Source organism: Coturnix japonica, chromosome Z (genome assembly GCF_054131305.1).
Source record: "Coturnix japonica strain WE chromosome Z, WE-NBRP24, whole genome shotgun sequence".
NCBI lineage: Eukaryota > Metazoa > Chordata > Aves > Galliformes > Phasianidae > Coturnix > Coturnix japonica.
In genome coordinates, this window is record NC_140702.1 from 32878116 (window position 1) to 32902652 (window position 24537).

At 50.9% G+C, this 24537-nt stretch overlaps 2 protein-coding genes across 2 annotated transcripts; both read left to right on the forward strand.

Moving 5' to 3' along the window:
* The first annotated feature begins 11456 nt into the window (after window positions 1–11456).
* Window positions 11457–14094, forward strand: LOC146753902 (uncharacterized). Its single transcript, XM_085530063.1, has 3 exons — window positions 11457–11761; window positions 11804–12011; window positions 12355–14094. Exons 1-3 carry the CDS (start codon window positions 11457–11459, stop codon window positions 13891–13893), a joined length of 2052 nt encoding a protein of 683 aa, XP_085386189.1. The 3' UTR covers window positions 13894–14094.
* A 4628-nt stretch (window positions 14095–18722) lies between these two features.
* Window positions 18723–22605, forward strand: LOC146753903 (E3 ubiquitin-protein ligase PHF7-like). The gene is made up of 9 exons (XM_085528499.1): window positions 18723–19298; window positions 19603–19694; window positions 19782–19883; window positions 20142–20266; window positions 20438–20600; window positions 20692–20798; window positions 21014–21127; window positions 21279–21397; window positions 21560–22605. The coding sequence occupies exons 1-9, from the start codon at window positions 19247–19249 to the stop codon at window positions 22369–22371; spliced, it is 1686 nt and encodes a 561-aa protein (XP_085384625.1). The 5' UTR covers window positions 18723–19246; the 3' UTR covers window positions 22372–22605.
* The last annotated feature ends 1932 nt before the right edge of the window (window positions 22606–24537 follow it).

The following is a 24537-nucleotide window of genomic DNA, read 5'->3' on the forward strand; positions in this document are numbered from 1 at the left end:
TACTATTGAAGAAACAGAGGAAATACATGAACAATTAGAGTTGGTTTAATCAGAGGAAAAAAAAAAAAAAGGAAAAAAAAAAAAAAGGCCTGTGCATTATCGACAAATATAGAGCATCAAAGGTGGGCAGAAATGAAAGGGAATGTACAAGGAAATCAGGAAGAGGAAAAGGACGTAATATCTGGATCATGAGTGGGTGCTGTGGGGACGGACAGCCCATGGTGATGACACCAAGCAACAGACTGTGACATCACCGGGTGACGGATTGTGACTGCTCAGCCCTCACTGCTCATAGTGGGGTACCAGCAGAGCCTGGCTCAGTCTGGCTCGTTCCTGGACCCTGCTGAGCAGCTCTGCGAGGCTTGGAGGTTCTTCGAGCAAGGTTTTGGCTGTGCTGTGCTGGGTCGTGCCTGGGGCTGCTCGCAGCATCTCAGTGCCTGACCCACAGCATCGCTTCTGTTTTTCCCCCGGAAAGCAAATGGGATCCTGGGCTCCATCAGGAGAGGGGTGGTCAGCAGGGATAGGGAGGTGATCGTCCCTCTCTACTCTGCTCTTGTGAGGCCCCATCTGGAGTACTGTGTCCAGGTGTGGAGCCCTCAGTCCAAAAAAGATATGGAGATTTTGGAAAGGGTCCAGAGGAGGGCCACAAAGATGATCAGGGGTCTGGAGCACCTCCCCTATGAGGACAGGCTGAGGGAGTTGGGTTTGTTCAGCCTGGAGAAGAGAAGGTTGCGGGGTGACCTCATTGCAGCCTTTCAGTATCTGAAGGGAACTTACTCCCAGGAGGGGAGTAAACTCTTCGAAAGGGCTGATAATAGCAGGACTAGGGGAAATGGTTTTAAGTTGAAGGAGGGAAGATTTAGGTTGGATGTTAGGGGAAAGTTCTTTACTAGAAGGGTGGTTAGGTCCTGGAACAGGCTGCCCAGTGAGGTTGTGGATGCCCCGTCCTTGGAGGTGTTCAAGACTAGGTTGGACGGGGCCCTGGGCAACCTGATCTAGTAAATGTGTATGTTTGGTGGCCCTGCTAGGCAGGGGGGTTGGAACTACATGATCCTTGAGGTCCCTTCCAACCCGGGTAATTCTGTGATTCTGTGATTCTGTGATTCTGTTTCCCCAGCCCTGCCCAGTGCAGGCAGCTGGGACTCTACTGAGTGCACCCGCAGCAGTGGAGGTGAGTGGTGCGGGGACATGTGGGTCCCTCAGGGCAGTCCTGGTCTTCGAAGGGCTTCCTGCTGAGGACTTTCACACTCCTGGCCAGCTTCAGTGAGAGGAACATGTCTGCGGAAGAGGAGTGGACATGTTCCATCTGTCGTGACGTGCGACAGGACATGGCCATTTCAATTCCATGTAATCACACATTCAGCCTGTACTGCATCCAGCGGTGGGTGACTCTGAGGGACAGCTGCCCGCTGTGCAGGACGGCCATGCGGACCATCCGGGTCTGCGTGCGGGGAGACAATCAGTTCGTGGACTGCATCGTCTCCCCGCCGAAGTGCCGGTGCCCGTCAGCTTCATCACCACCACCGGCCCCAAAGTGCAAAGCTCTGCACTTAGAAAAAACGGAGAAGCAAAGCACCAGGACGGAGGAAAAATGCGGCACTGATATCTCAACATCCAGAGATTACTACAAATACCTTTGCAGCCTTGCAGACTACCCAGTGAGCAGTCACAGAATCATAGAATCACAGAATTACCTGGGTTGGAAGGGACCTCAAGGCAGTGATGGAGAACCTGAGAAAAAGAGGGAAAGGAGAAGTCCAAGTGTGGAGAGCCCATGAAGGAAGCGCAGCAGACACCATGGCACTTCCTAAAAGGCACAGGAACCACCAGAAACATCACCAGAAATTGGTTTAGTTTTTAAAACAGGAGTAGTTATGAACTGTACTGTTGTATTAGTAAGTGTGATATTAGTTGATCTCAGCTAAGAAGTAGAAATGTGTTACTGCATACATATTGAATACCACCGGCCCCAGTGGCGCTGCGGCATCTGCTCCGCCCTCTGCACCAGCGTCCCCTGAGCCCATGGCCGCAGAGCCGGAGAGAGTGGGCGGCCTCCCTCCAGAGGTCTGGGCTGTGGTTTTCAGGGTCGGAAGAGACATCCTCGACCCGGTGCTGCCCTGGATTGCGCAGGAGCTCCGTCGCAACGGGGAGGTGTGCTGGTGGAAGATCAACTGGCTGAGGAGCGTGATCCTGGCGTTCCTGTGCCAGGTGGGGCCAGACAGGGACACCCTGGTGCAGTGCATAGAGCACGCCCTGGGACCCATCACCGCACCGCTCATCGACGGCCTTGTCAGAACCATCGAGAGCCGGTGCGGCCAGGAGGCCTGGAGGATGCGGGGCCTCGACGACCCCGGCGCCGCCCAGGAGCGGGAGGACGGTCCCGAAGACCCCGGCGCTGCTCAGGAGCACGAGGACGGCCCCGCTGCCCCGTCCAGTCCCGTCTCCTCCCCGCAGTATCCCACCGCCCCCAGCGCCGCGCCCTCTGGCAGCTCCGGGGGTCCCGACGCTGTGGGAATCAAATGTTGTTTCTGCATTTAGAATAAGATAAGAATATTTTATTTCAAGGTCTCATTATATAAGTGAAGCAGTTTGTAGTTATTAGGTAGAAGTTATTAGGTACAAAGACTGCAGCTCCTGTCTGTCCAGCTGTCTGAAATAGAACTAACAATATGCCTGTATAAACTAGCAACAATGTATGTTTTAGTGTTTTGTTGTACACATTGTAAAAATATACAAGTCGTGACATACCTTAGGATGTGCCTGAAGAGATATCGGGAAGGACTGGAATCACCCCCTCCCCGGGCTCTTTGTTTAACAAAGGCCTCTAGGACAGGATGGAAGAAGCTTTGAAGGCAATCAACATATCAATACGATAAGAGTACCGAGACATCTTGGAGACAGAAACAGCAGGATGGCGACTGACAAGATAGCAAGTGAACTAACAAATTTAACAAATGCAAACCTCGGGTAAAATTGTAATACCCAACCAAAGGGGAGATGGGAGGGGAAAACATCTGGGAGAAAAGGTATAAAAACTGTAACATCATGTCCATAAGTGCGCTTCTGCCATCAGGGCGCCCGCCATTGCAATCGCGAATAAAAACTGCTTTTATCAGAGATACCGTCCTGACCAAAAATTATTGAGGATATTTCCAACAACGCGGAGGAGCTCCCCGGCACGTCCAGCGGGGCCCTCGGCACAGGATCCCGGTGCCCCACCAAGAGGAGGGCCGGCAGCGCCCAACGCGCTCCTCCGCCCCGCAAGAGGCGGCGCCCCCGGCGCCACTAGCCGGGCTTTCACAGCTTTTAGTAGAATAAAAGATAAAGACGTGCAACAGGACATGACCCATGTAATTCCATGCAATCACACATTCTGCCTGGGCTGCATCCAGCGGTGGGCGACTGTGAGGGACAGCTGCCCGCTGTGCAGGACGGCCATGTGGACCATCCGGGTCTGCGTGCGGGGAGACAATCAGTTCGTGGACTGCATCGTGTCCCCGCCCGCAGTGCCGGTGCCCGTCGGCTTCATCACCACCACCGGCCGCAGAGGCGCTGCGGCATCTGCTCCCCGGTCAGCTGTGCAGAGGGATGTGGGAGCAGTGAGAGTGGGTGGCCTCCTGCCGGAGGAGTGGGCAGCACTCTTCAGGGAGAGACGTGACCTCCTCTTCCCAGTGCTGCCCTGGATGCCGGACATCTTCTCCCAGATCCAGGAGCTGCCCTGGTGGCAGATCTGTGGGCTGAAGAGTGTGATCCTGGCTCTTCTGTGCTGGAATGGACTGAACAGGGATGCCCTGGTGTACCACGCACAGCCCACCCTGGGACCTATCACGGCAGCATTCATGGACGCGCTCATCGAAGTCATCGTGAGCCGGTGCGGCCAGGAGGCCCGGAGGCTGCTGGGCCTCGAAGATGCCAGCGCTGCCCAGGAGCACGAGGACGGGCCCGAAGACCCCAGTGCTGCCCAGGAGCACGAGGATGGCCCCCCAGCCCCGTCTGGTCCCTCCACATCTCCTCAGGGGACCGTTGCCCCCAGCACCTCTCCCTCCGGCAGCTCCGCGGGTCCCGACGCGGAGGAGCTCCCCGGCACGTCCAGCGGGGCCCTCGGCAGAGGTCCCGGCGAGCCGGGTTCCGAGGCATCCGGTCCCTCTGAGCGGGGCCGCAGCCGCGGCTCCTCCTCTCGCGGCCGGGGCAGGAATCGCTCGGCTGGGGGATCCCGGCGCCCCATGAAGAGGAGGGCCGGCAGCGCCCAGCACGCTCCTCTGCCCTGCAAGAGGCGGCTCGACCGGCGCCTCTAAATGGGGCTTACACGGCTTAACAGCAAAAGATAAAAACACAGAAGCACGCGTTGTTCCAGTGTCCGCACGTGAGGGGAGGTGGGGGTGGGAAGGGAAGGGAAGGGAAGGGAAGGGAAGGGAAGGGAAGGGAAGGGAAGGGAAGGGAAGGGAAGGGAAGGGAAGGGAAGGGAAGGGAAGGGAAGGGAAGGGAAGGGAAGGGAAGGGAAGGGAAGGGAAGGGAAGGGAAGGAAAAGGAAAAGGAAAAGGAAAAGGGAAAAGAGAAGGGGAAGGGGAAGGGGAAGGGGAAGGGGAAGGGGAAGGGGAAGGGGAAGGGGAAGGGGAAGAAGAAGGGAAAGGAAGAGGGACGGGAAGCAGAATGGGAAAGGAAAGAGAACGGCAAAGGGAAGTAGTTGCTTTCTACAGATTGTCTCCTGAAATAAAATGGCAGCACGTATTACAAATAACAGATTAGGCTCTGAACAACTGTAATTTAAGCAGGTGTTGTGCATTTAACATAAAAACTCAGAAAACCAAAATCAGCCTTCAACCAGTTATAGGAAATGATAAATAGCAAGAGAGTTATTACATTAAAGTGACACTGTGTTCAAATAAATAAACTTTGGGAGCAAATAAATGAGCATAATGACTGGCAACTATTGAGTGAGTACAGTATTTGCTCTGGTCATATCTACTGTTATGTGAACTCTTTAGGCCCCATGTCTGGGCACCAAAAGGACTGCTGTGGTTTAACCCAGCAGGCAGTTGAGAATTACACAGCCCTGTGAGCCTGCCCAGTGGGATGAGAGATAGAGTTAGGGAAAAAGAAGAAAAAGATATAGAACAGCTTAATAGGAAAGAAAAGGGAAAGGAAAAAAATAAAAATAAAAACAAGTGTGGCACAATGCAATCACTCACCACCCACTGACTGATACCCATAGGATATGGAATATCCCGTTGGCTTTTTTGTGTCAGCTGTCCTGGTTCTGTCTCTTCCCAGGACCTCCAGCTCCTTACTTACTGGGCAGCCTGAGAAGCTGAAACATGCTTGACTCTGTAAAGCACTGCTCTGCAACAACTGAAACATTGGTGTGTTATGAACTTTGTTTTCCTAGTATGTCCAAAACACAGCACCACACCAGCTACAGTGATGTGGTTTAACTCTGTCCCGGTCAAAACCAATGTCCACCCCTTATTCCCTGTCATCTATGTCATACTCATGTCTCGCTCTTCTACAACTGGGTGACCAGACTGGAAGATGAGGAAAGGTTGTTGGTGCAGTCTACCTAGATTTCAGCAAAGCCTTTGACACAGTGTTTCATGGTGTTCTCCTAGGGAAACTGGCTGCCCGCGGCCTGGACAGGTCTACCCTTCTTTGGACAAGGAACTGGCTACAGAGCTGTGCCCAGTGGGTAGTGGTTAATGGAGTTAAGACCCATTACAAGTGGTGTCCCCCGGGGATCAGTACTGGGGCCCATCTTGTTTAATATCTTCACTGATGACCTAGATGAGGGGATTGAGTGTACCCTCAGTAAGTTTGCAGATGACACCAAGCTGGGAGGTAGTTCTGATCTGCCTGAGGGTAGGGAGGAGGGACCCTTCAGAGGGACCTTGATAAGCTGGATCACTGGGTTGATCTTGTAGGTCCTTTCCAACCTTGTGATTGTATGGTTCTCTGATTCTATGCTAAACACACTGCCAGGGGTCAGGACAAGGTCACTGTCCTTCTTAATTAACTTTTTAAAAATGAGTGCAGTGTTCCATTTTCTTGTCAGTGGGGACTTCTTGACTGCTTTTTAAGTCTGATTGAGAGTGGCTTATCAACCCCATCTTTTGATTCCTTATGGATTCTGGAATGGATCTTCCCAGGTCGTGGGGATATGTCCAAAGCTCTGAAAGTGGCCTTATGCTTGATCTCCACAGGATGGGAGGCACTTTTTTTCCTCAGGTGACCACCATGTAAACTGGTCACCTCAGAGTGAGGGACTAGACCAAGTGAACTGTGAATCTATACAACACCCTGAGAAACTCTTAAGCCACAGGAGAGTACCTGGTGTCACTTCCCTTGACTTGACAGGTGTCCCATTCCTAGAACTGGGGCAAGAGAAGGCTCCAGAAGTCCAGGCACTGGGACGTATAAATAGGTGTACATACAAGACTAGGGAAGGCCCCTTCTCTCCACACCTGACACCCCCACTGGCAGGTCAGATTCTGGATCCAGAACTGGTGAATTCCCTCCCCCACCCTTCACCCAACTGTTTTTCATTCTTTTCTCCTGAAGTTGCTAAGGCAAGGTTTCCCAAAAGCTGTTAAGTAACTCAGGGTTTACTTTGATTTCCCATTAAGCTTCACAGCTTAGAAAGATATACTTCTGAGAGGCCCAACACATACTGGATCGTGGTTCTGTAAGGATTTCTCTTTAAGGTTGATGTTTGGACGTGGTCCGTGTCATTCCATCTCAATCCAGTCTGAGGGAATTCATGAATTTGACTAATTCCCCCATCCCACAGGTGGGACGTGACACTCAGGAAGAAATATATATCCAGACTGAGAATGGAAGATATTTCGGAAAAGCATCATGATCATGCTTACAGAAGAGGAATGGGAAAGACTGACCAGACATTCCTGAAGCAAGGAGAACGCCAAACCCAACTTCTGTGTAACACACTAGTGAAAAATCTATAGTTCATTGGTGAAGAAACAGAGGAAATATATAATTGGAGTTGATTTAATCAAATAAAATAAAAGTTCTATGTGTTAGTGTCAAATGTAAGGCATAAAACATGGACTGGAATGAAAAGGAAGCTACAGCAAATTAGGAACAGGAAAAGAAAATAACGTCTTGAAACTGGGGTGCTGTGGGGGCGGACAGCCCATGGTGACGTCCCCGAGCAACAGGCTGTGACATCACCGGGTGACGGATTGTGACTGCTCAGCCCTCACTGATCATAGTGGGGTGCGGGCAGAGCCTGGCTCAGTCTGGCTCGTTCCTGGACCCTGCTGAGCAGCTCTGCGAGGCTTGGAGGTTTTTCGAGCAAGGTTTTGGCTGTGCTGTGCTGGGTCGTGCCTGGGGCTGCTCGCAGCATCTCAGTGCCTGACCCACAGCATCGCTTCTGTTTCCCCAGCCCTGCCCAGTGCAGGCAGCTGGGACTCTACTGAGTGCACCTGCAGCAGCGGAGGTGAGTGGTGTGGGGACATGTGGGTCCCTCAGGGCAGTCCTGGGCTTGGCAGGGCTTCCTGCTGAGGACTTTCACACCCTGGGACAACAGCGAGTGACTGTGGCCTCTCTTTCTCTTGCAGTGAGACACCACCGCTGCAGCTCTGGTGAAGGAGAACAACTTGTCATCCTCAGTTCTCCAGGACAGCTGCAGCGAGAGGAACGTGTCTGCAGAAGAGGAGTGGACATGTTCCATCTGTCGCAGTGTGCGACAGGACATGACCCGTGTAATTCCATGCAATCACACATTCTGCCTGGGCTGCATCCAGCTGTGGGCGACTGTGAGGGACAGCTGCCCGCTGTGCAGGACGGCCATGCGGACCATCCGGGTCTGCGTGTGGGTAGACAATCAGTTCGTGGACTGCATCGTGTCCCCGCCCGAAGTGCCGGTGCCCGTCAGCTTCATCACCACCACTGGCCCCAAAGTGCAAAACTCTGCACTTAGAAAAAACGGAGAAGCAAAGCACCGGCACGGAGGAAAAATGCAGCACTGAGATCTCAACATCCAGTGATTACTACAAATACCTTTGCAGCCTTGCAGACTACCCAGTGAGCAGTGATGGAGAACCTGAGAAAAAGAGGGAAAGGAGAAGTCCAAGTTTGGAGAGCCCATGTAGGAAGAGCAGCAGACACCATGGCACTTCTTAAAAGGCACAGGAACCACCAGAAACATCACCATAATTAGTTTAATTCCTAGTTTAGTTCTTAGTATAGCTCTTAAAATAAATTTAGTTATGAACTGTACTGTTGTATTAGTAAGTATGATACAAGTTGATCTCAAATAAGAAGTAGAAATGTGTTACTGCATATATAGAATATCACGTCTAGTAGTGTAAGAAAAAGAAGGAGGAGAAGTCCAAGTGTGGAGAGCCCATGAAGGAAGAGCAGCAGACAGCACGGCACTTCCTAAAAAGCACAGGAAACCACCAGAAACATCACCATAGTTAGAATGTCAGAATATCACTTCTAGTAATGTTACATTGAAATGTTAATAATTTAGACTTTGTTAAAAAAATAAATAAATAAAAATAAAAAATTGTTGAAATGTTAATAAAGCATTTAGATTTTGTTCAAAATCAAAACTGTTAGTCCGTGGTCTATTCTTTATAGATTTCCAATCTCCTGGCTCGCTTGGGCAATACTGAGTGAAGATGAATTCTCTTGAGACAATGTTTGGGTGGGTGTTGAGTGATGGGTGAGTGCCCAGAGCTAGGCCAGGCTGCCTGAGAGGGAAGAACCACCACAACGGCATGGCAACAAGGTGCACTGCTAGCTGGCTGAAGCCAGTTATTCTAACAAATCATTTACAAGAGACAGGAACACTACCTGGCAATTCTTTCTTCAGATAGGTCACCAGTCCTGCCCCTGCAAAGATATTAAGGCCTCTTTTAATCCCTCTTCAGATATCAAGAGTAAGTTTCAGTTAAGAGCACAAGCTATTACTACAAGTCGCAGCAAAGCAGAAGGCATCAAGCACATTATGTACAGTTTGTGCTTCCCAGAAGGCTCAAAGATCATGCCATCTCTTCACCAGCTAAGACAAGGGACAGCTCTCCTAGCAAAGATGGAAGCTGTGATGACAGTAGGTGTTACAGAAAATTACCCCCTCCCTTCTTACCTCCAGAACCCATTTGAGCAGTGCATTCACACCTTCCTCCCGGCGGTTACTCCGGCTGCTCACGATAAACCCTTTCATGCTAAGTTCCTTGAAGTTCATTGGAAACCGAATATAAGGCCCTGGCAAAGAAAGGAAATAGTTGCTTTTGTTTTGTTTTGCTTTTTAAATAAGGCCCAATAGAGAGAGGTATTAGCCAGTAAAAGACACTGAAATTTGTTGTTCCAGTCCAAGATGAATTCTATTATTTCTGAGCAGGGTAAATGACCACAGGTTTGGGGACAGGAAGCAGCACAGGAAAATGAAGACCTGATCTACCTGAGGCTGAACACCCACTCAGCACTGCTGAAAACAATTTCATTCCCATGTATAGTGAACCTGTACTGAGGGGCTTTCTGCTTAATCCTCAATGAGCTCAACAAAGCTATTTCATCTAAAAACCTCAGGGGTTTTACTGATCTGCATCTGCTCAGAGCCCTGGGAAATACCATTTCAGCCACATTTCGTCTTGCCTCCATTTCTAAACACAACTTCTCCACCTGATATGAGCATGTCCTAAGGAGGATGTCTGCTGCACATCTAACAAGTGTGGACACACATCAGATCACCCAGAGTTCGTTATCTAAATGTACACAAACACACAGGCAACTGGCACATTGGAAAAAGAAAAGAAAAATCAGCAAAACTTGAGTGTCTGCCATTATGTTTTGCACTCTGCCATCACCAAACAGTAACTAAGAAACACAAAAGGAGGCCCACACCTTTCTGAGGCACAGAGTCATTGTACTGAGAGATGGCTCCACAGACTGCAGTCCTTCCATATTTCTTCATCTGGTTGATAGCAATACTGGCAAATTCTCCACCCACCTACAAGAACAGAGTACACGCAGCATGAGAGAAAATCCACTGTCAAAAGACTGCTGGTTTGCCTCTCAGCATTTATTCATTCTGTTACTGATCAAGTCAGCTGCAGAAAAAAAAAGTCGAGAATGGAATAAGTAAGCTGTAAGATCTTACACGAACAATGTCTCAGTTAGATGGAACTCAGGATCGAGTTCCTGCAATAGACTAAGGAAATTAACAGCCCGCTCAGGGCAGGGATCTTTCTGAACTCACATTGTCAAAGAAACAGTCATAGCCATCAGGAGAGGCTTTACGCAGTGCTTCATCCAAGGAAGAAACCATCTTGTAATTGAAGGCTTCATCAAAGCCTATTTTCTTTAGATATGCAACCTTGCTATTTGAGCCAGCACAGCCCACCACTTTGCAACCCTGCAAGGAAAGAAGGAGAGGATTTAGAGATGTTTTTCAACACAGGCTCGCAACATGAACACAAGTGTGCTGGGTGAAGGGCTCATTCTTAAAGTCAGGTGGTTGTGACCGTGAGCTCCTAAGCTCCAAAGCCAGCTTCGCTGTAACTTCAGGAGCTTGTTTCATCTCAAAATGAATGGTTTAGGTTGGAGGAGATCGCCCTGCTCCAATCCTTGGGCAGGCTTCTCCATAAGGCTATGGATTCTCAGGGTTTGGAAATACTCATGACCTGACTGGTCATGTCCTTCCCATCCCTAACAAAATCTGTCTTGAAGGCTCTCCTACATCATCTCCAGAAGCACCTGCAAGTTCCTGTGATTTCACACCTTTACTTAGAAACAACAGAGATCCCAAAAGTAAAAGAGAACCCTCTGTTATGCTTGATTACACCCAATTCAGTGTAAAAAGCAGTCATTTAAACATAGTTTTAAGATTTCGTTCTAGGGCAGTTGCAGGGGTTGACGTTCTATGACGTAGCTACTGACGTCATTAAGGCAAGACCAGTTACTACTGGACTTTCATCGTGTGCTTCACTCGGTGCTGTTAGGCCAGCTGGACTCACAGAGACAGTCTGCGAGCCTAATTTCTCTAAAGACAGAGGAAGCTGCTCCTGTTTTTCACATGTAAGTGATGGTCTCTTTCGGAAGTGGGTTTTGGAAGGTTCTATGTGAATCGTAAAGTTCCTGATCATGTCAAAGGGGTCACCTGTGAGTGGGGAGGGAAGACAGGAGTTATTGCCTGCTAGAGTGACATCTGCCAGCATGATTCAACCCTGCAGCACTGAAAAGACCAACACTGCTGCAAAGACAGCACATGAAGCAGTTACGTTGCGCTGCTTCTTCGGTTGGTTGTGTCTCAGGACTAACGCTGGCATTAAAGTTGGCTGTTGCACGTTTCTGCACCTAGAGTTTAATACTTTATTTCTCTTGGGGATTAAGAGCACATATTTTTGTCTCCTTCTTTTGTAGAACAGAGCTTCCATAGCCTGTTTATAGAGGAGTACAGCTCTTAGCCCAAAGTTAACATCAAGAAGCTGTAGACCATGACTACAGACACTTCTCCAGACTCCAAGTGTCCTATTTGCTCGAACAAATTGGACAACGTTTCCCACCTAGATACTTGCTGGCACAGTTTCTTCTTCCGTTGTATCCTGGATCGGTCAAGAATCACAGCAGACTGCCCAGTCTGCACCATGCCCTTCAATTCAATATTTCATTCAATCCGTGCTGACAGTGACTTTCAAGAATACAAAGTCCCACCTCCAGAAGATTATGATCCGCTATGGGGGCGGACAGCCCATGGTGACGTCCCCAAGCAACAGGCTGTGACACCACTGGATGACGGATTGTGACTGCTCAGCCCTCACTGCTCATAGTGGGGTGCTGGCAGAGCCTGGCTCAGTCTGGCTCGTTCCTGGACCCTGCTGAGCAGCTCTGCGAGGTTTGGAGGTTCTTCAAGCAAGGTTTTGGCTGTGCTGTGCTGGGTCGTGCCTGGGGCTGCTCGCAGCATCTCAGTGCCTGACCCACAGCGTCGCTTCTGTTTCCCCGGCCATGCCCAGTGCAGGCAGCTGGTACTGCGTGCACCCGCAGCAGAGGAGGTGAGTGGGGCAGGGACATGTGGGTCCCTCAGGGCAGTCCTGGGCTTGGCAGGGTTTCCTGCTGAGGACTTTCACACCCTGGGACAACAGTGACTGTGGCCTCTCTTCCTCTTGCAGAGTGAGACACCACCGCTGCAGCTCTGGTGAAGGAAAACAGCTCATCATCCTCAGTTCTCCTGGCCAGCTTCAGTGAGAGGAGCATGTCTGCAGAAGAGGAGTGGACATGTTCAATCTGTCACGATGTGCGACAGGACATGACCCGTGTGATTCCATGTAATCACACATTCTGCCTGGGCTGCATCCAGCTGTGGGCGACTAAGGGACAGCTGCCCTTCCTGTCCAGGAAGCCCAGAAAATGCTGGGCCTCGAAGACCCCGACGCTGCTCAGGAACAGGAGGACGGCTCTGACGACCCCGACGCTGCCCCGGATCACGAAGATGGCCCCTCTGCCCCGTCCGGTCCTGTCTCCTCCCCAACAGGATCCCTCTTCTGTTGTATCCTGGATCGGTCCAGAATCAAAGCAGAATGCCCAGTCTGCATGATACCCTTCAATTCAATATTTCATTCAATCCTTGCTGACAATGACTTTCAAGAATACAAAGTCCCACCTCCAGAAGATTATGATTCCCCCTTTCCCAGCACCAGCGCTCTTATCCAAAGCATTTTGAACATGTACAAGAATGGTCTGCTGAACTACAAATATCTCACACCACCACGTGAGGAAGGAAGTGGCTCCAACTCAGCAGTTACTGATATTCCTGGGTCAAAGCCCAGCTCAGCTGTTTCTGGTGTTGGTCAGAGTCCCTGGCATGATGAAACTCCAGGGCCTTCATCCTCTATTTTAAAAGAGGATGGCGCAACCGCAGCTCCTCAGAAGGAGAGCTCTGCCAAGAACTATACTTGGAAGAGAATTAAGCTGCAGCCTCAGAAAAAGGCTGCTGTTGACTACAGTGCCCATGACTCTTCAACAGACTATCAGGTTACCACTGGCTATGCTGAGAAGACACCAGAACTGACCAAGCTGTCCTCAGACTCTGAGGAGCTCATTAAGAAGAAGAAGAAACGCATGAAGAAAGAGCACTCAGCCCATAGGCTGTCCAAAAAGAGAAAGAGCAGGAGTCTGGAGGACCTTCCACAGAAGAGTGACAGCAGTCATGGCCACGTGCCTCGTAAGAAGTGTCACAGTGAACACAAACTTAAAAGGAAGCGCTCAAGAAGCAGAGATGGCAGCAAACAGCGGGACAAAGAAAGAAAGAAGTCAAGGTCTCATGGAATGAGCCTCTTCCAAGAAAGCCAGGGAGGCTCTGCTAGCCATAAGAACACTGCAGCCAGAGATTCCAGCAGACCACATCACAAGGTCCATGGACAAAGCAGCCAAGACAATGATCATCACAACAGAGGAGACAGCCACTGCGGCAAATACAAGTGTGACAGTCAAAAGACAGGCAGAGACAGCCCCTCCTGCAGGAAGAGGACTTCTTCTGAAGCTCACTCTTCACAGAAGCCTCCTGATCCAGAATTCAAGTCCCAGGCCTTCACAGAAGGGACAAATCTGCAAGGTCAGATGGGACTACATGAGGGAGATGACTCCCATTACAGACGATGCAGATCAAGGAGTCGGTCACGCTCCAGATCAAGGAGTCCTTCTGCAGAGGCAAGAAGAATATGTGAAAAGCCTGGAGGAAAAAGAAAGTGCAAAACTCTGCACTTAGAAAAAACGGAGAAGCAAAGCAGCAGCACGGAGGAAAAATGCGGCACTGATATCTCAACATCCAGTGATTACTACAAATACCTTTGCAGCCTTGCAGACTACCCAGTGAGCAGTGATGGAGAACCTGAGAAAAAGAGGGAAAGGAGAAGTCCAAGTGTGGAGAGCCCATGAAGGAAGCACAGCAGACACCATGGCACTTCCTAAAAGGCACAGGAACCACCAGAAACATCACCAGAAATTGGTTTAGTTTTTAAAACAGGAGTAGTTATGAACTCTGCTGTTGTATTAGTAAGTGTGATATTAGTTGATCTCAGCTAAGAAGTAGAAATGTGTTACTGCATACATATTGAATACCACCGGCCCCAGCGGCGCTGCGGCATCTGCTCTGCCCTCTGCACCAGCATCCCCTGAGCCCATGGCCGCGGAGCAGGAGAGAGTGGGCGGCCTCCCTCCAGAGGTCTGGGCTGCGCTGTTCAGGGTCAGACGAGACATCCTCGACCCGGTGCTGCCCTGGATTGAGCAGGAGCTCCGTCGCAACGGGGAGCTGCGCTGGTGGAAGATCAACTGGCTGAGGAGCGTGATCCTGGCGTTCCTGTGCCAGGTGGGGCCGGACAGGGACACCCTGGTGCAGTGCATAGAGCACGCCCTGGGACCCATCACCGCACCGCTCATCGACGGCCTCGTCAGAACCATCGAGAGCCGGTGCGGCCAGGAGGCCTGGAGGATGCGGGGCCTCGACGACCCCGGCGCCGCCCAGGAGAGGGAGGACGGTCCCGAAGACCCCGGCGCTGCTCAGGAGCACGAGGACGGCCCCGCTGCCCCGTCCGGTCCCGTCTCCTCCCCGCAGGATCCCGCCGCCCCCAGCGCCGCGCCCTCCGGCAGCTCCGGGGGTCCCGACGCGGAGGAGCTCCCGGCACGTCCAGCGGGGCCCTCGGCACAGGATCCCGGCGCCCCACCAAGAGGAGGGCCGGCAGCGCACAGCGCGCTCCTCCGCCCCGCAAGAGGCGGCGCCCCCGGCGCCACTAGCCGGGCTTTCACAGCTTTTAGTAGAATAAAAGATAGACTAAAACACAGAAGCACGTGTCGTTCCCAGGGTCCAACTTCCCAGACCGTTCGCCCTTCACGCACACGCCTAACACGGTGCCACTCAAGTGTCAGTGATACCTCAGCAACTTTATTGCTCTCCTAAAATACCTGAAAAGTGATTGCAGCAAAAGCTGCCAGACTGTTCTCACTGGTGACAGTGTCACGGAGTTCTCTAGATCAATCTTTCTCCGTGACAGGGGGGCAGTGGGCACATGGGCCCCCAAAAACCGCAAGGGGAAAAAAAAGGGAAAATGGTAGGAAGATGGGATTTGGGCTCAAGGAAACAAACAGAACAGCGGAAATGATCTAAGGAGAAACATTTAGTTTACTAACTGTGATATCAGAATGCAAGATAAAAAAGTATAATACAATCTAACTGAAACTGAGGCAAATAAATCAAGTAAAATAAGAGGGAGAGATGCACTGATGAGACCTCGCCTGGAGTGCTGTACCCAGATATGGAGTCCTTAGTACAGGAGAGATGTGGGCCTCTTGGAGCACATCCAGAGGAGGGACACAGAAACGACACAAGGAATGGAACACCTCCCCTGTGAGGACAGGCTGAGAGAGCTGGGGCTGTTCAGCCTGGAGAAGAGAAGGCTCCAAGGTGACCTGAGAGTGGCCTTTCAGTATCCAATGGGGGGCTGTAAGTAAGAAGGTAATGGACTCTCTAGCAGAGTCTTTTGTGATAGGACAAAGGGAAAGAGTTTCAGACTTAAAGAGGGGAGATTTAGGTTAGCTATAAGGAAGAAAAAGGCTTTTTGAAATAAAGAACGGGTTGTCTAGAGACACTGTGGATGGCCTATTCCTAGAGACAGTGAAGGTCAGGCTGCAGCAGGCTCTGAGCATCCTGATCCATCTGTAGATGTGCCTGTTCATAGCAAAGGAGTTGGGCTGGATGGGAGCTATTGGTAATAGGTGAACTGGATGATCTTTTAGGTCTTTTCCAACCTTGGTGATTTTTTAAATTCACTTTTTACTTACTTATCCTCTTGGTTTATTTTTTTCTCCATTTGTTGTTTAAAGGCAGAGGTTTAAGAGAGGAAGGATGGAGATTAAATGTCTGTCTTCCCACAACACACTTTCTTTCAAAATAAGCCACATATCAGCCACTTGTCCTCTGCCACAATAGTGTTTTAACTGGGATACGCAGTATTTGTCTTGCTCAAAGGACCTTAGGAAAGCATGCTGTCCTGAGCAATGTAAAGTATCACAGGTTACTGCCACACATCATTTCCATGGCCATTCAGGATGCCATGACTTATATTATTCTGCCAGTTGTTCTTTGCTGAACTTATAGAAGTTTTTTGATGTGTTATTATTATTATTATTATTTATTTATTTATTTATCTATTTATTGAGTTCATTGCAGTGTACGTGGTATTGGGTATATAGTTTTTCTTCCATTTAACTATTTATTGCATTAGCTCTGGCAAGAAAAACCTTTTATTCTTTCATGTGTGTATGATCAAGCTGAAATGAAAGAACTGGAACCCTGTTAAGCTAAAATGCCTTTAAATAACTATAACATAAAGAAATACAAGGGAGGCTGGCAAATGCTTTGAGACCTTCACTGCAAAGATAGAAAGAAAATGAATGGAGGAGTTGAGAAATAAATGCTCCAAAATTGTTGGGCATATCAGATGACCTGAAACCTCGTATATAAAATGTACTATTCTGACCTGTTAGCTGAGATATGCTATTAACCTAAGCCCATTAGAGAATAATTTTCTTTGGGCTAAATAACTTCTAACTGAGCATAAAAGCTCTCTTGATTTGATAACCACTGACATGAGAACATGGAAGGTTACAAGAAATTGTATAGATCTTTCTTCTTGCTACACAAAAATAACTTCTAGGCTGAAAGGGTGCTTGAGTAATATGTGGTGAGAGCGTACCTTGTGTCTGGAACTGCCTTTGCACATCTTGAAATTTCACTACATTGCCTCGTGAGATATATGGGGGCAAACAGGGCAGAAGGCTGTGGTAGTCCCTGTTGTGCTTTGAGAATCCTTGAGCTGCAGTGAATATGTTGGAACAGATTCTCCTCCAACTGGACTTTTCATAGGAAAGAAATCATTATTGTTCTCAACAGACTGAATTTGAAGAATTATATGTTAGAGTTATAAATGTTTCACAAGAGGAAGTACGATTTTCTTTTGGCCCTGCAGAAGTGGCTGTAACTCTAAGTGGCCTTGAATTGCTAATGGGACATTCTAAAAACCGTGGACACTGATCTTCTAAGCGTTTGGTCAAAAGGGTATTAAGTTTAAGGAAATTTCAAGAAAATTCTGTGTAAGTGCAAAATACAGTTCTGTAGAGTCATTTGCACAAGTAGAAGATGCTGACTGTCCTGAGAGGTAGTTATTCCTTGCTAGTTGATTATCCCTTTGAAAACCTGAATATGAATCGATGTCATGATGCTGCAAACTGGTGTGTCTTTCTGTCACGGAACTATCTAGATTGATCTATATCCGTGACGGGGGGGGCAGTAGGCTAGGGGAGGATCTTGGGAGCAGCCCTTCAGAGAAGGACTTGGGGGTCATGGAAGAAGAGAAGATGGACATGAGCCAGCAGTGTGCGCTTACAGTCCAGCTGTCTATCATCATGTCATGGAGAAAAGGAGAGGTGCCTAAAGACTGGAGGATAGCCAGTGTCATTCCAATCTACAAAAAGGTCAGGAAGAAGGAGTCACATCCATCCCCGAGAAAGTGTTGGAACTACTTATTCTGGACATCATCTCCAAGCAGGTGCAAGGCCTTGAACATCTCCACAAAGGCAGATTCCCTAAACGTGGGGGTTCTCTCATCAGTGTTGGCCTCACTTTCATGGAGAAGATGGAAACTGGGTTAGGCTGGATGAGCAGGAATGTTCCAGTGTGATACCAGGACTGCAGCCCTGACCATTGCTAGTAGGTCAAAGAAAGCAAACCTCAGAAGTTTTCCTGACGCATTTTAGATGTGGACTTGAACGGAATCATACCCTGGCTATGCCACTTTGCCTCGGAGAATTGTATAACGGTTGAAGCTTTGATGTGTGAACACTTGGATAAGAAAGGATCATGACATAACTGCTAAATGACCCAACTTATGCCGAGACCTCGACCATCTGGGGGAGAGAGACACAGCCATGGATGCCATGAGGTCTTTTCTCCATTTACTGCTGTGTCACACTCCTTATATACCATCCTAATTCCCACGCAGATGCGTACACCTGCTATGCAAAACCCGATGCATGCGAGAGGACCTATACACACACCTACCTAAACCCCCTGCTCACTAACTCTTAACCTACCGGCCATAACTCAGCTATTCTAGAACACTCTGTCTACTCAGAACTACTGTATGCACTCATAAATCCTTACGAAGACAACTTCGTACCCCAACAGGATCATAAAACCCAACCATCCCCAAGTGCCTGCCACAGGAGTGCTGCCACCCAGCAGGTCAGGTTAAACAGGGCTCTGCCCAGCCTGGTCTGGAGAGCTTCCAGGTATGGTCACCACGCTCTGAGTGAGGAATTCCTTTAGGCAGTTTCCCTGACCTCCTCTTTTCTCCAGACAAAACTGTTCTCACCCTTGTCCTTTCATGTTCAGGTATATAATATCAGTATATTTGGGTATACTGATAACCCAAAATCATAAAACCATGACACATGGTCACCACCTCAGAGGACTGAGGGTGCAGCGTCCCTCCCTCATGTGGGAGGGACGGTGGCTCATTTGGGTAGTTCAGAGTGCGGGGCCCAATGCTGCCAGGAGCAGGAAGGATGGCCTCCCTCAGGCCTCTTGCATCACACCCATACTGGGATGTCCCAGCAGAGAGAGTCTGCATGTCAGCAGCCCAGTTGGCATTTCAGTATATAATATATATCACCGTAACATCGTGTGGTGCACTGAGAGTTAAAGAGTTCATTCTCCAGTTCTGGGTACCTGTCCCAGAAGAGATGAACTGCACACCCCAAAGGACTTTGTGTTCAGAGAGGAGATAAAGCCCCTGGCAAGGTCACGCAACCAGGCTCTCCTCCCTGCTGCTCAACCCAAATGCACGTCTCAGCGCTAGAGGAAGGACTTCAATTTTGGACACTCTTATTATATCTGAGAGCATTTATTAGCTGCAGTTCGGCTTGTACTGTATTATACTGCATGGTAGAGTTGTTTCTCCTCAGATCGTTTCCACTGTTATTTTTGAGGGGTTCCATCTCTCTACCCTTTTTCCCTGATCCCCCTACCCGGAGGTACAGATCTACCCCGCTAGTCATGGAACTGGGCCAAATCAGCCCATAAACCACGGTAACCGTGATGTCACAGTGGTGGCAGGGAGCGGCCATTGTGACACGCGGGGCTGGGAGCAGAGCTAAGGCTACTGGGCTGGGGCTGTGCTCAGTGCGGCTTGGTGAGGTGTGGAGAGAGCGCTGATTCTCTTGTTTCTCACTGTCAATGCCAATCATGTCCAAAGGGAATAAGAAGGCCCCCAACTCTGGGGATCCAGGTGAGCTCACCATATCCCTGTGCATGGCTCCCCACTGCTGGGGGTCTGCCTGAGACTGGGAGGGGGGAAAAGGGCAGGCAGGGGCTTCCCAGTGCCTCAGCAGGACCCTTCTGCTCCTTGGCCAGGTGGCCCAGCTTGGGTTGCACTGCTGGCCCTGCAAAGCGCCCTTCCCCTCCACCCCGTCCAGCCCTGCCCCTCAGCTGGCACAGCAGGCACGGAGCAGGCCCTGGGGACGTCTTCCAGGGATACCAAGCCCTGCCTGGTGCTCACCACTGCTCACGGTTGCTCTCTCCTTCCTCTGCAGTGTGCATGCTGTGCCGCCAGGCACAGGTCAACCCGGATATCTGCGGGCAGACATTTGTCAATGGTGGGCTCTGTGCCCACCGCTTCTGCTTGGTGAGTTTCCTCAAGAGCAAGGGCTCCTGCCACGGATGCTCCTTTCCTTTCTGGCCTCATGAGATCCCTCTCTTGTCTCTCCCATAGTTCTTTGCCAACAACCTTTTGAAAAGGAGACGCCCAGTGGGGGGAATTTCTGGCTTCCCCCTTGATGCCATCCAGCACACAATCCAGCAGGCTGACAAGAAGGTGAGGACCTGAACACAGTGGGGAGCTTGGTGCTGGCAGAGGCCCACACTGGCTTCCCCTGGACACAAAGAAAGCGACTGCAGCCCTTCTACCTGGCTCCAGGAGAAATGCCCACTGGAGCAGACAAGACTTGTCTGCCAGGTGGCTGTGCAGAGTGTGAGGCAGTGGTGCCCATGCCCTGCACCCTGGCTGGAGAAGTGGGGCTGGCCGCAGAGGCCCTGGGCCCACCGCTAATGGGGGCTGCTCTGCTCTTTTCAGCGCTGCTTTGTGTGTCGGGGAAGGGGAGCTTCCATCAGCTGTGCGGAGGCAGGCTGTAAGCGCAGCTTCCATCTGCCCTGCGCCGAGGACGGAGAATGCATCACACAGTACTTTGGGGAGCACAGGTAAGAGGCTGTCAGCAGCAGCCAAGCTGCTTTCCCTCCCAGGAAGGAACCCGCCGCAACAGCTCTCAGCATCCTGTCAGAGACAGAGCCCAGGCCTGGCTCTCCTTCCTGGTTCTCTGTCCTCCTCGCAGCACTTCTCACCGTGCCCATCCCTTCTCTCCTCCTGCCCAGGTCCTTCTGCTGGGAGCACTGCCCTCAGCAGGCAGACGAGGCAGCTCCATCACAGAACACAGTCTGTGTCATCTGTCTGGAGCCTGTGGAAGAAAGAACATCTTACCACACCATGGTGTGCCCAGTGTGCAAACAGGCCTGGTTCCACCGGGGCTGCATCAGGGTAAGAGCCCTACCCGTGCCCAGTGGCTATGGCCAGTGCTCAGCAGCACCCAGCCCTGCTCGCACTCACGCTGCTTGTGCTTCTCCTGCAGAAACAGGCCATGCACGCTGGCACCATGCTCTTCTTCTGCCCCGTCTGCAGAGCAAAAGCGCGATTCCGTTCCCAAATGGCCATGCTGGGGATCCAAATCCCAGTCAGGTTGGTGTACTTCTGCCCAGCTCCACAGACTCTCAGTTGCTGTGCCTGCCCAGGAACTGCCCTGGTAGGCCCAATCTGCTTCCATCCTGCGAGCATTGCTGTCAGCTTCAGGGAGAAGCTGGGAATGAGCTCAAGGTGGATGAGCAGGGATGCCCTGCATCTGCCTCATACCTGGGCCACCGGAGACTCACCAGATTCCCTCTCTTCTCTGGCAGACGGCCATCTTGGTGGGATGACGAGGCATACCAGTCGCTGCGAGAAAGGTACAGGCACTGCGATGCCAGCGACTGCTATCACCCAGGAGGCAGGCATGAGGCAGCATACGACGGGTGAGTGACCTCTGCAGTCCTCTGGGGCTCGGCATGGGATCTCAGCCTCATCACAGGCCGGTGGAGCAAGGACTGAACAGTAGAGCTGCGCCGGCTGCTCCCTGCCTCAGTTCGCTTTATCCTCACAGCCGCAACCTGTTTGCTTCCCCAGGCCCTGGGAGCTGTTTCTCTGCAGGTCCTGTGCCTCAAAAGGCATACACTGGTGGTGCGCCTTCTGGTCCAGCAGTGCTGACAACTGGGAGTGTGACTCCTGTGCTGGCGTGGATTCTGGTAAGAGGCAGACCCTGTGCCGCTGGGCTGGGTCGAGGCAAGGCCTGGCGGTGCGTGCTCAGGGTGGCCCTGCCACAGTCTGTCCCATGGTGGATGGCAGCCTGTCCTGCCCTGGGGCTGCAGGTTCCTCCTGCTGACTGACCTTCCCGTCTCTCCTTACAGATTCCAGCTCCGAGACTGAGCTTGCCTTCCCCGGCGCTCCCATCTTCATCGTACCAGTGCTACCCAACGACTTTTCAGAACCTGGAAACACCAGGTCTGGACCCAGCAGCCAGGCAGCAACAGAGCCGTCCTGCAGCTCCAAGCTGCCTGAGCTCAATGAGCAGCCCAGAGAGCCTGCACCAGAGCAGAGGGCCACCCAGCCACTTTTCTCTGAGGAGCAGGACACATCTCAGCAGCGCCAAGGACGTGGTGGGAGGAGATGGGCACCAGCTGCAGGTGCCCAGACCTGTTCCCAGAGCCCCACCAGACGGAGGACAGCACGGTCCTCCAGAACCACCCCGGCAGCTGCACCCAGGAGGCATCCCAGGCAGCGTGGGACCGGCCGCACAAGAAGCCGCTCCCCGTTGCAAGGCCGGGCCTCAGGCCCCCAAAGTCAGCCCCGAAGATGTCGTGGCAGCAGCCGTACGACAGCCCGAGCTGCTCAGAGCAGCACCCGCACCTCGGCCACACCGGCACCATCAAGGTCCTCAAGGGCTTCCCCGCTGCCAGCACGCAGGCGACAATCCAGGCAGCGAGGGCGGGCCCACACTCGAAGCCGATCCCCAGTGGGGCGTCGCGCTTCAGATTCCCGCAGCCGGCCCCGAGGAGGCCGAGGGAGCCGGTCCAGGCAGCGGGGACCAGCCCGGGCACGGAGCCGCTCCCGCGTCCCACAGCACAGAAGGCGCCGCCACAGCCAGTCCCAGAGACGGCGCAGAAGCAGCCGCGTCCCATCCTCCCGTGATGGTTGTGCTTCCAAGCGGCGAAGAAAATAAACCTGGAAGATACCCCACATACGTTGGCTCCGTTCTTCGGTGGGCCAGACCGGGCACAAGCTGCTCCCGGGTCCAGCATCAGAGACAACACCCCCACAGCCACCATCGTCAAAGAAGATGTCCCTACAACCACTCCCAAAGACTGTGAAAGCAGTCGTGTCCCATCCCCATGTCACAATTGTTATCCCAATTAGACCAAAAAATAAACCTTTAAAATATTCCCCAAATATTGGCTTCATTCCTCTCTTCTTGTCCTATGATGGGCAGTGTTAGGAGCTGAGCACCATCCCAGATGGAGTTATCTTTAGATCTGTGTGCATAAAGGGGGGCTGCAAGCCCACAGGCCCACCGGCCTTAAAAAAAAGGGGTGACATCAGAGGGGTGTCAACAGCTTACAGGCCAGTTCAGCCCATTCCCATGACTAACACGGATGGGAGATCCACAAACCCACAGCCCAGGAAAGGGAAAAATCAGGGAAGAGTAGGGAGATGGGAGACAGGCCTAAAACAAAGCAGTGGCAACTATCTGAGGAGGAAAGAGAGTTTACACACCACGTGTTGATTTCATTCTTCAGTGCACCACCACGTTCTGTTGGAAACTTCCCAAAACTGTTTTTCCTCTATTTGTATATTTCTGTGTATCCTGATTCTTGAGGCCCTTTCCATTCTGACAGAGCTCTGAAGGGCATTCCATCACCCATGGGGACCTTCCCATTGCTGGCCTGCTGCGGCTGGCTATTTGTCTAAATCCCATGCAAAGACCGTTTTTGCTAAGATGGACAGAAAGGAATAAACTACAAAATTCAGACTCTAATCCTCAACCCGGTTTCATTGCTAGTGTCAGTGAGGTTCTGAGAAGCTCCCCGCAGCCCTCAGTTCAGCATGAGCTGTGCAGCTGTCACCAGATGGAGACAGGACAGAAGCAGGCGTTGGGTTTTACACTGCATAAATGGAGTGTTTTGCTCAAGCAGATAAAGAAATACAGACGAAAATTAACTCAGAGCCTCAGAGCAGCCCAGGAATGTGTGTCTGTCAGTCTGCCCTGTTGGGGCCAGGAGGCTCCATCACTTGCTGTGAGCAGAGAGAAGTTTGTCTGACTCCGCCAGAGGTACATCCCTAAACCCTCTAGGTAGGGACCAGGGCAGTAAATCATATTTGAAAAGTCGTGGCTGTCAGGTGAAGTCCCGGATGACTGGAGGAAGAAACAAGAAAGGGAGCAAGGAGGACCTGGGGAACTACAGGCTGCTGAGTCTCACATCTGTGCCTGGGAAGATCACTGAACAGATCCTCCTGGATGACGTGTTTGATCATATGAGGAATGAGTGTGTGATCCAAGACAGCTAGCACGGCTTCACCAGAGGAAGGTCGTGCTTAACCAATCTGGTGGCCTTCTATGATGGAGTGACAACTCTGATGGAGAAGGGGATGGTGACTGATGTTATATACCTGGACTTGAGCAAGGCCTTTGACATGGTCCCCCACCACAACCTTATCTCTAAATTGAAGGGGTGTGAACTTTACAGGTGGGCCACTAGATGGATAAGAAATTGGTAGAAAAGCTGTAGACATACAGAGGGTAGTGATTAATGGTTCTGCGTCCAGGTGGAGGCTGGTAACAAGATAAGAAACTCAAGGATTACTGTGATTTCCACAATACAACACAACTTAGGTAGATACAATTGTGAGAGGGCTGTTCTACATCAATTTCCCATTAAAGTACGTGTTTATGTCTGGGCCAGGAGTGTTATTTCACATTAAGCCACGTGAAAGGAATTCATGAATCTTAGCTGCACCAACTCCCCATAGGCGATGTCCAGGGGATGCAGCACTCAAAACAAAAACATGTTCCCAAACTAACAACAGAAGATACTCCTGGAAAGCACAAGGAGAGAGCTGGCAGAAAAGCAAAGAGGGAATGTTTGAAAAGGCATTTCCTGAAGCAAGAAGAGGGGAATGCCAAACCCAATTTCTACAAAACAGATTAGAGAAAAATCTACAGTTTACTATTGAAGAAACAGAGGAAATACATGAACAGTTAGAGTTGGTTTAATCATAGAAAAAAAAAAAAAAAAAAAAAAGAAAAAGCCTGTGCATTAATGTAACTGCAGAGCATCAAAGGTGGACAGGAATGAAGAAGAATTTACAAGAAAATCAGGAAGAGGAAAAG

Bases quoted from the DNA above. Each gene is read 5' to 3' on its own strand.
- LOC146753902 (XM_085530063.1), top strand. From the start codon at position 11,457: ATGACTACAGACACTTCTCCAGACTCCAAGTGTCCTATTTGCTCGAAC. The intron at 11,762-11,803 runs GTGACTGCTCAG...GGGTGCTGGCAG, and splicing joins ACACCACTGGATGACGGATT to AGCCTGGCTCAGTCTGGCTC. The intron at 12,012-12,354 runs GTGAGTGGGGCA...CTTCCTGTCCAG, and splicing joins GTGCACCCGCAGCAGAGGAG to GAAGCCCAGAAAATGCTGGG.
- LOC146753903 (XM_085528499.1), top strand. From the start codon at position 19,247: ATGCCAATCATGTCCAAAGGGAATAAGAAGGCCCCCAACTCTGGGGAT. The intron at 20,799-21,013 runs GTTGGTGTACTT...CTTCTCTGGCAG, and splicing joins GGGATCCAAATCCCAGTCAG to ACGGCCATCTTGGTGGGATG. The intron at 21,128-21,278 runs GTGAGTGACCTC...TTGCTTCCCCAG, and splicing joins CATGAGGCAGCATACGACGG to GCCCTGGGAGCTGTTTCTCT.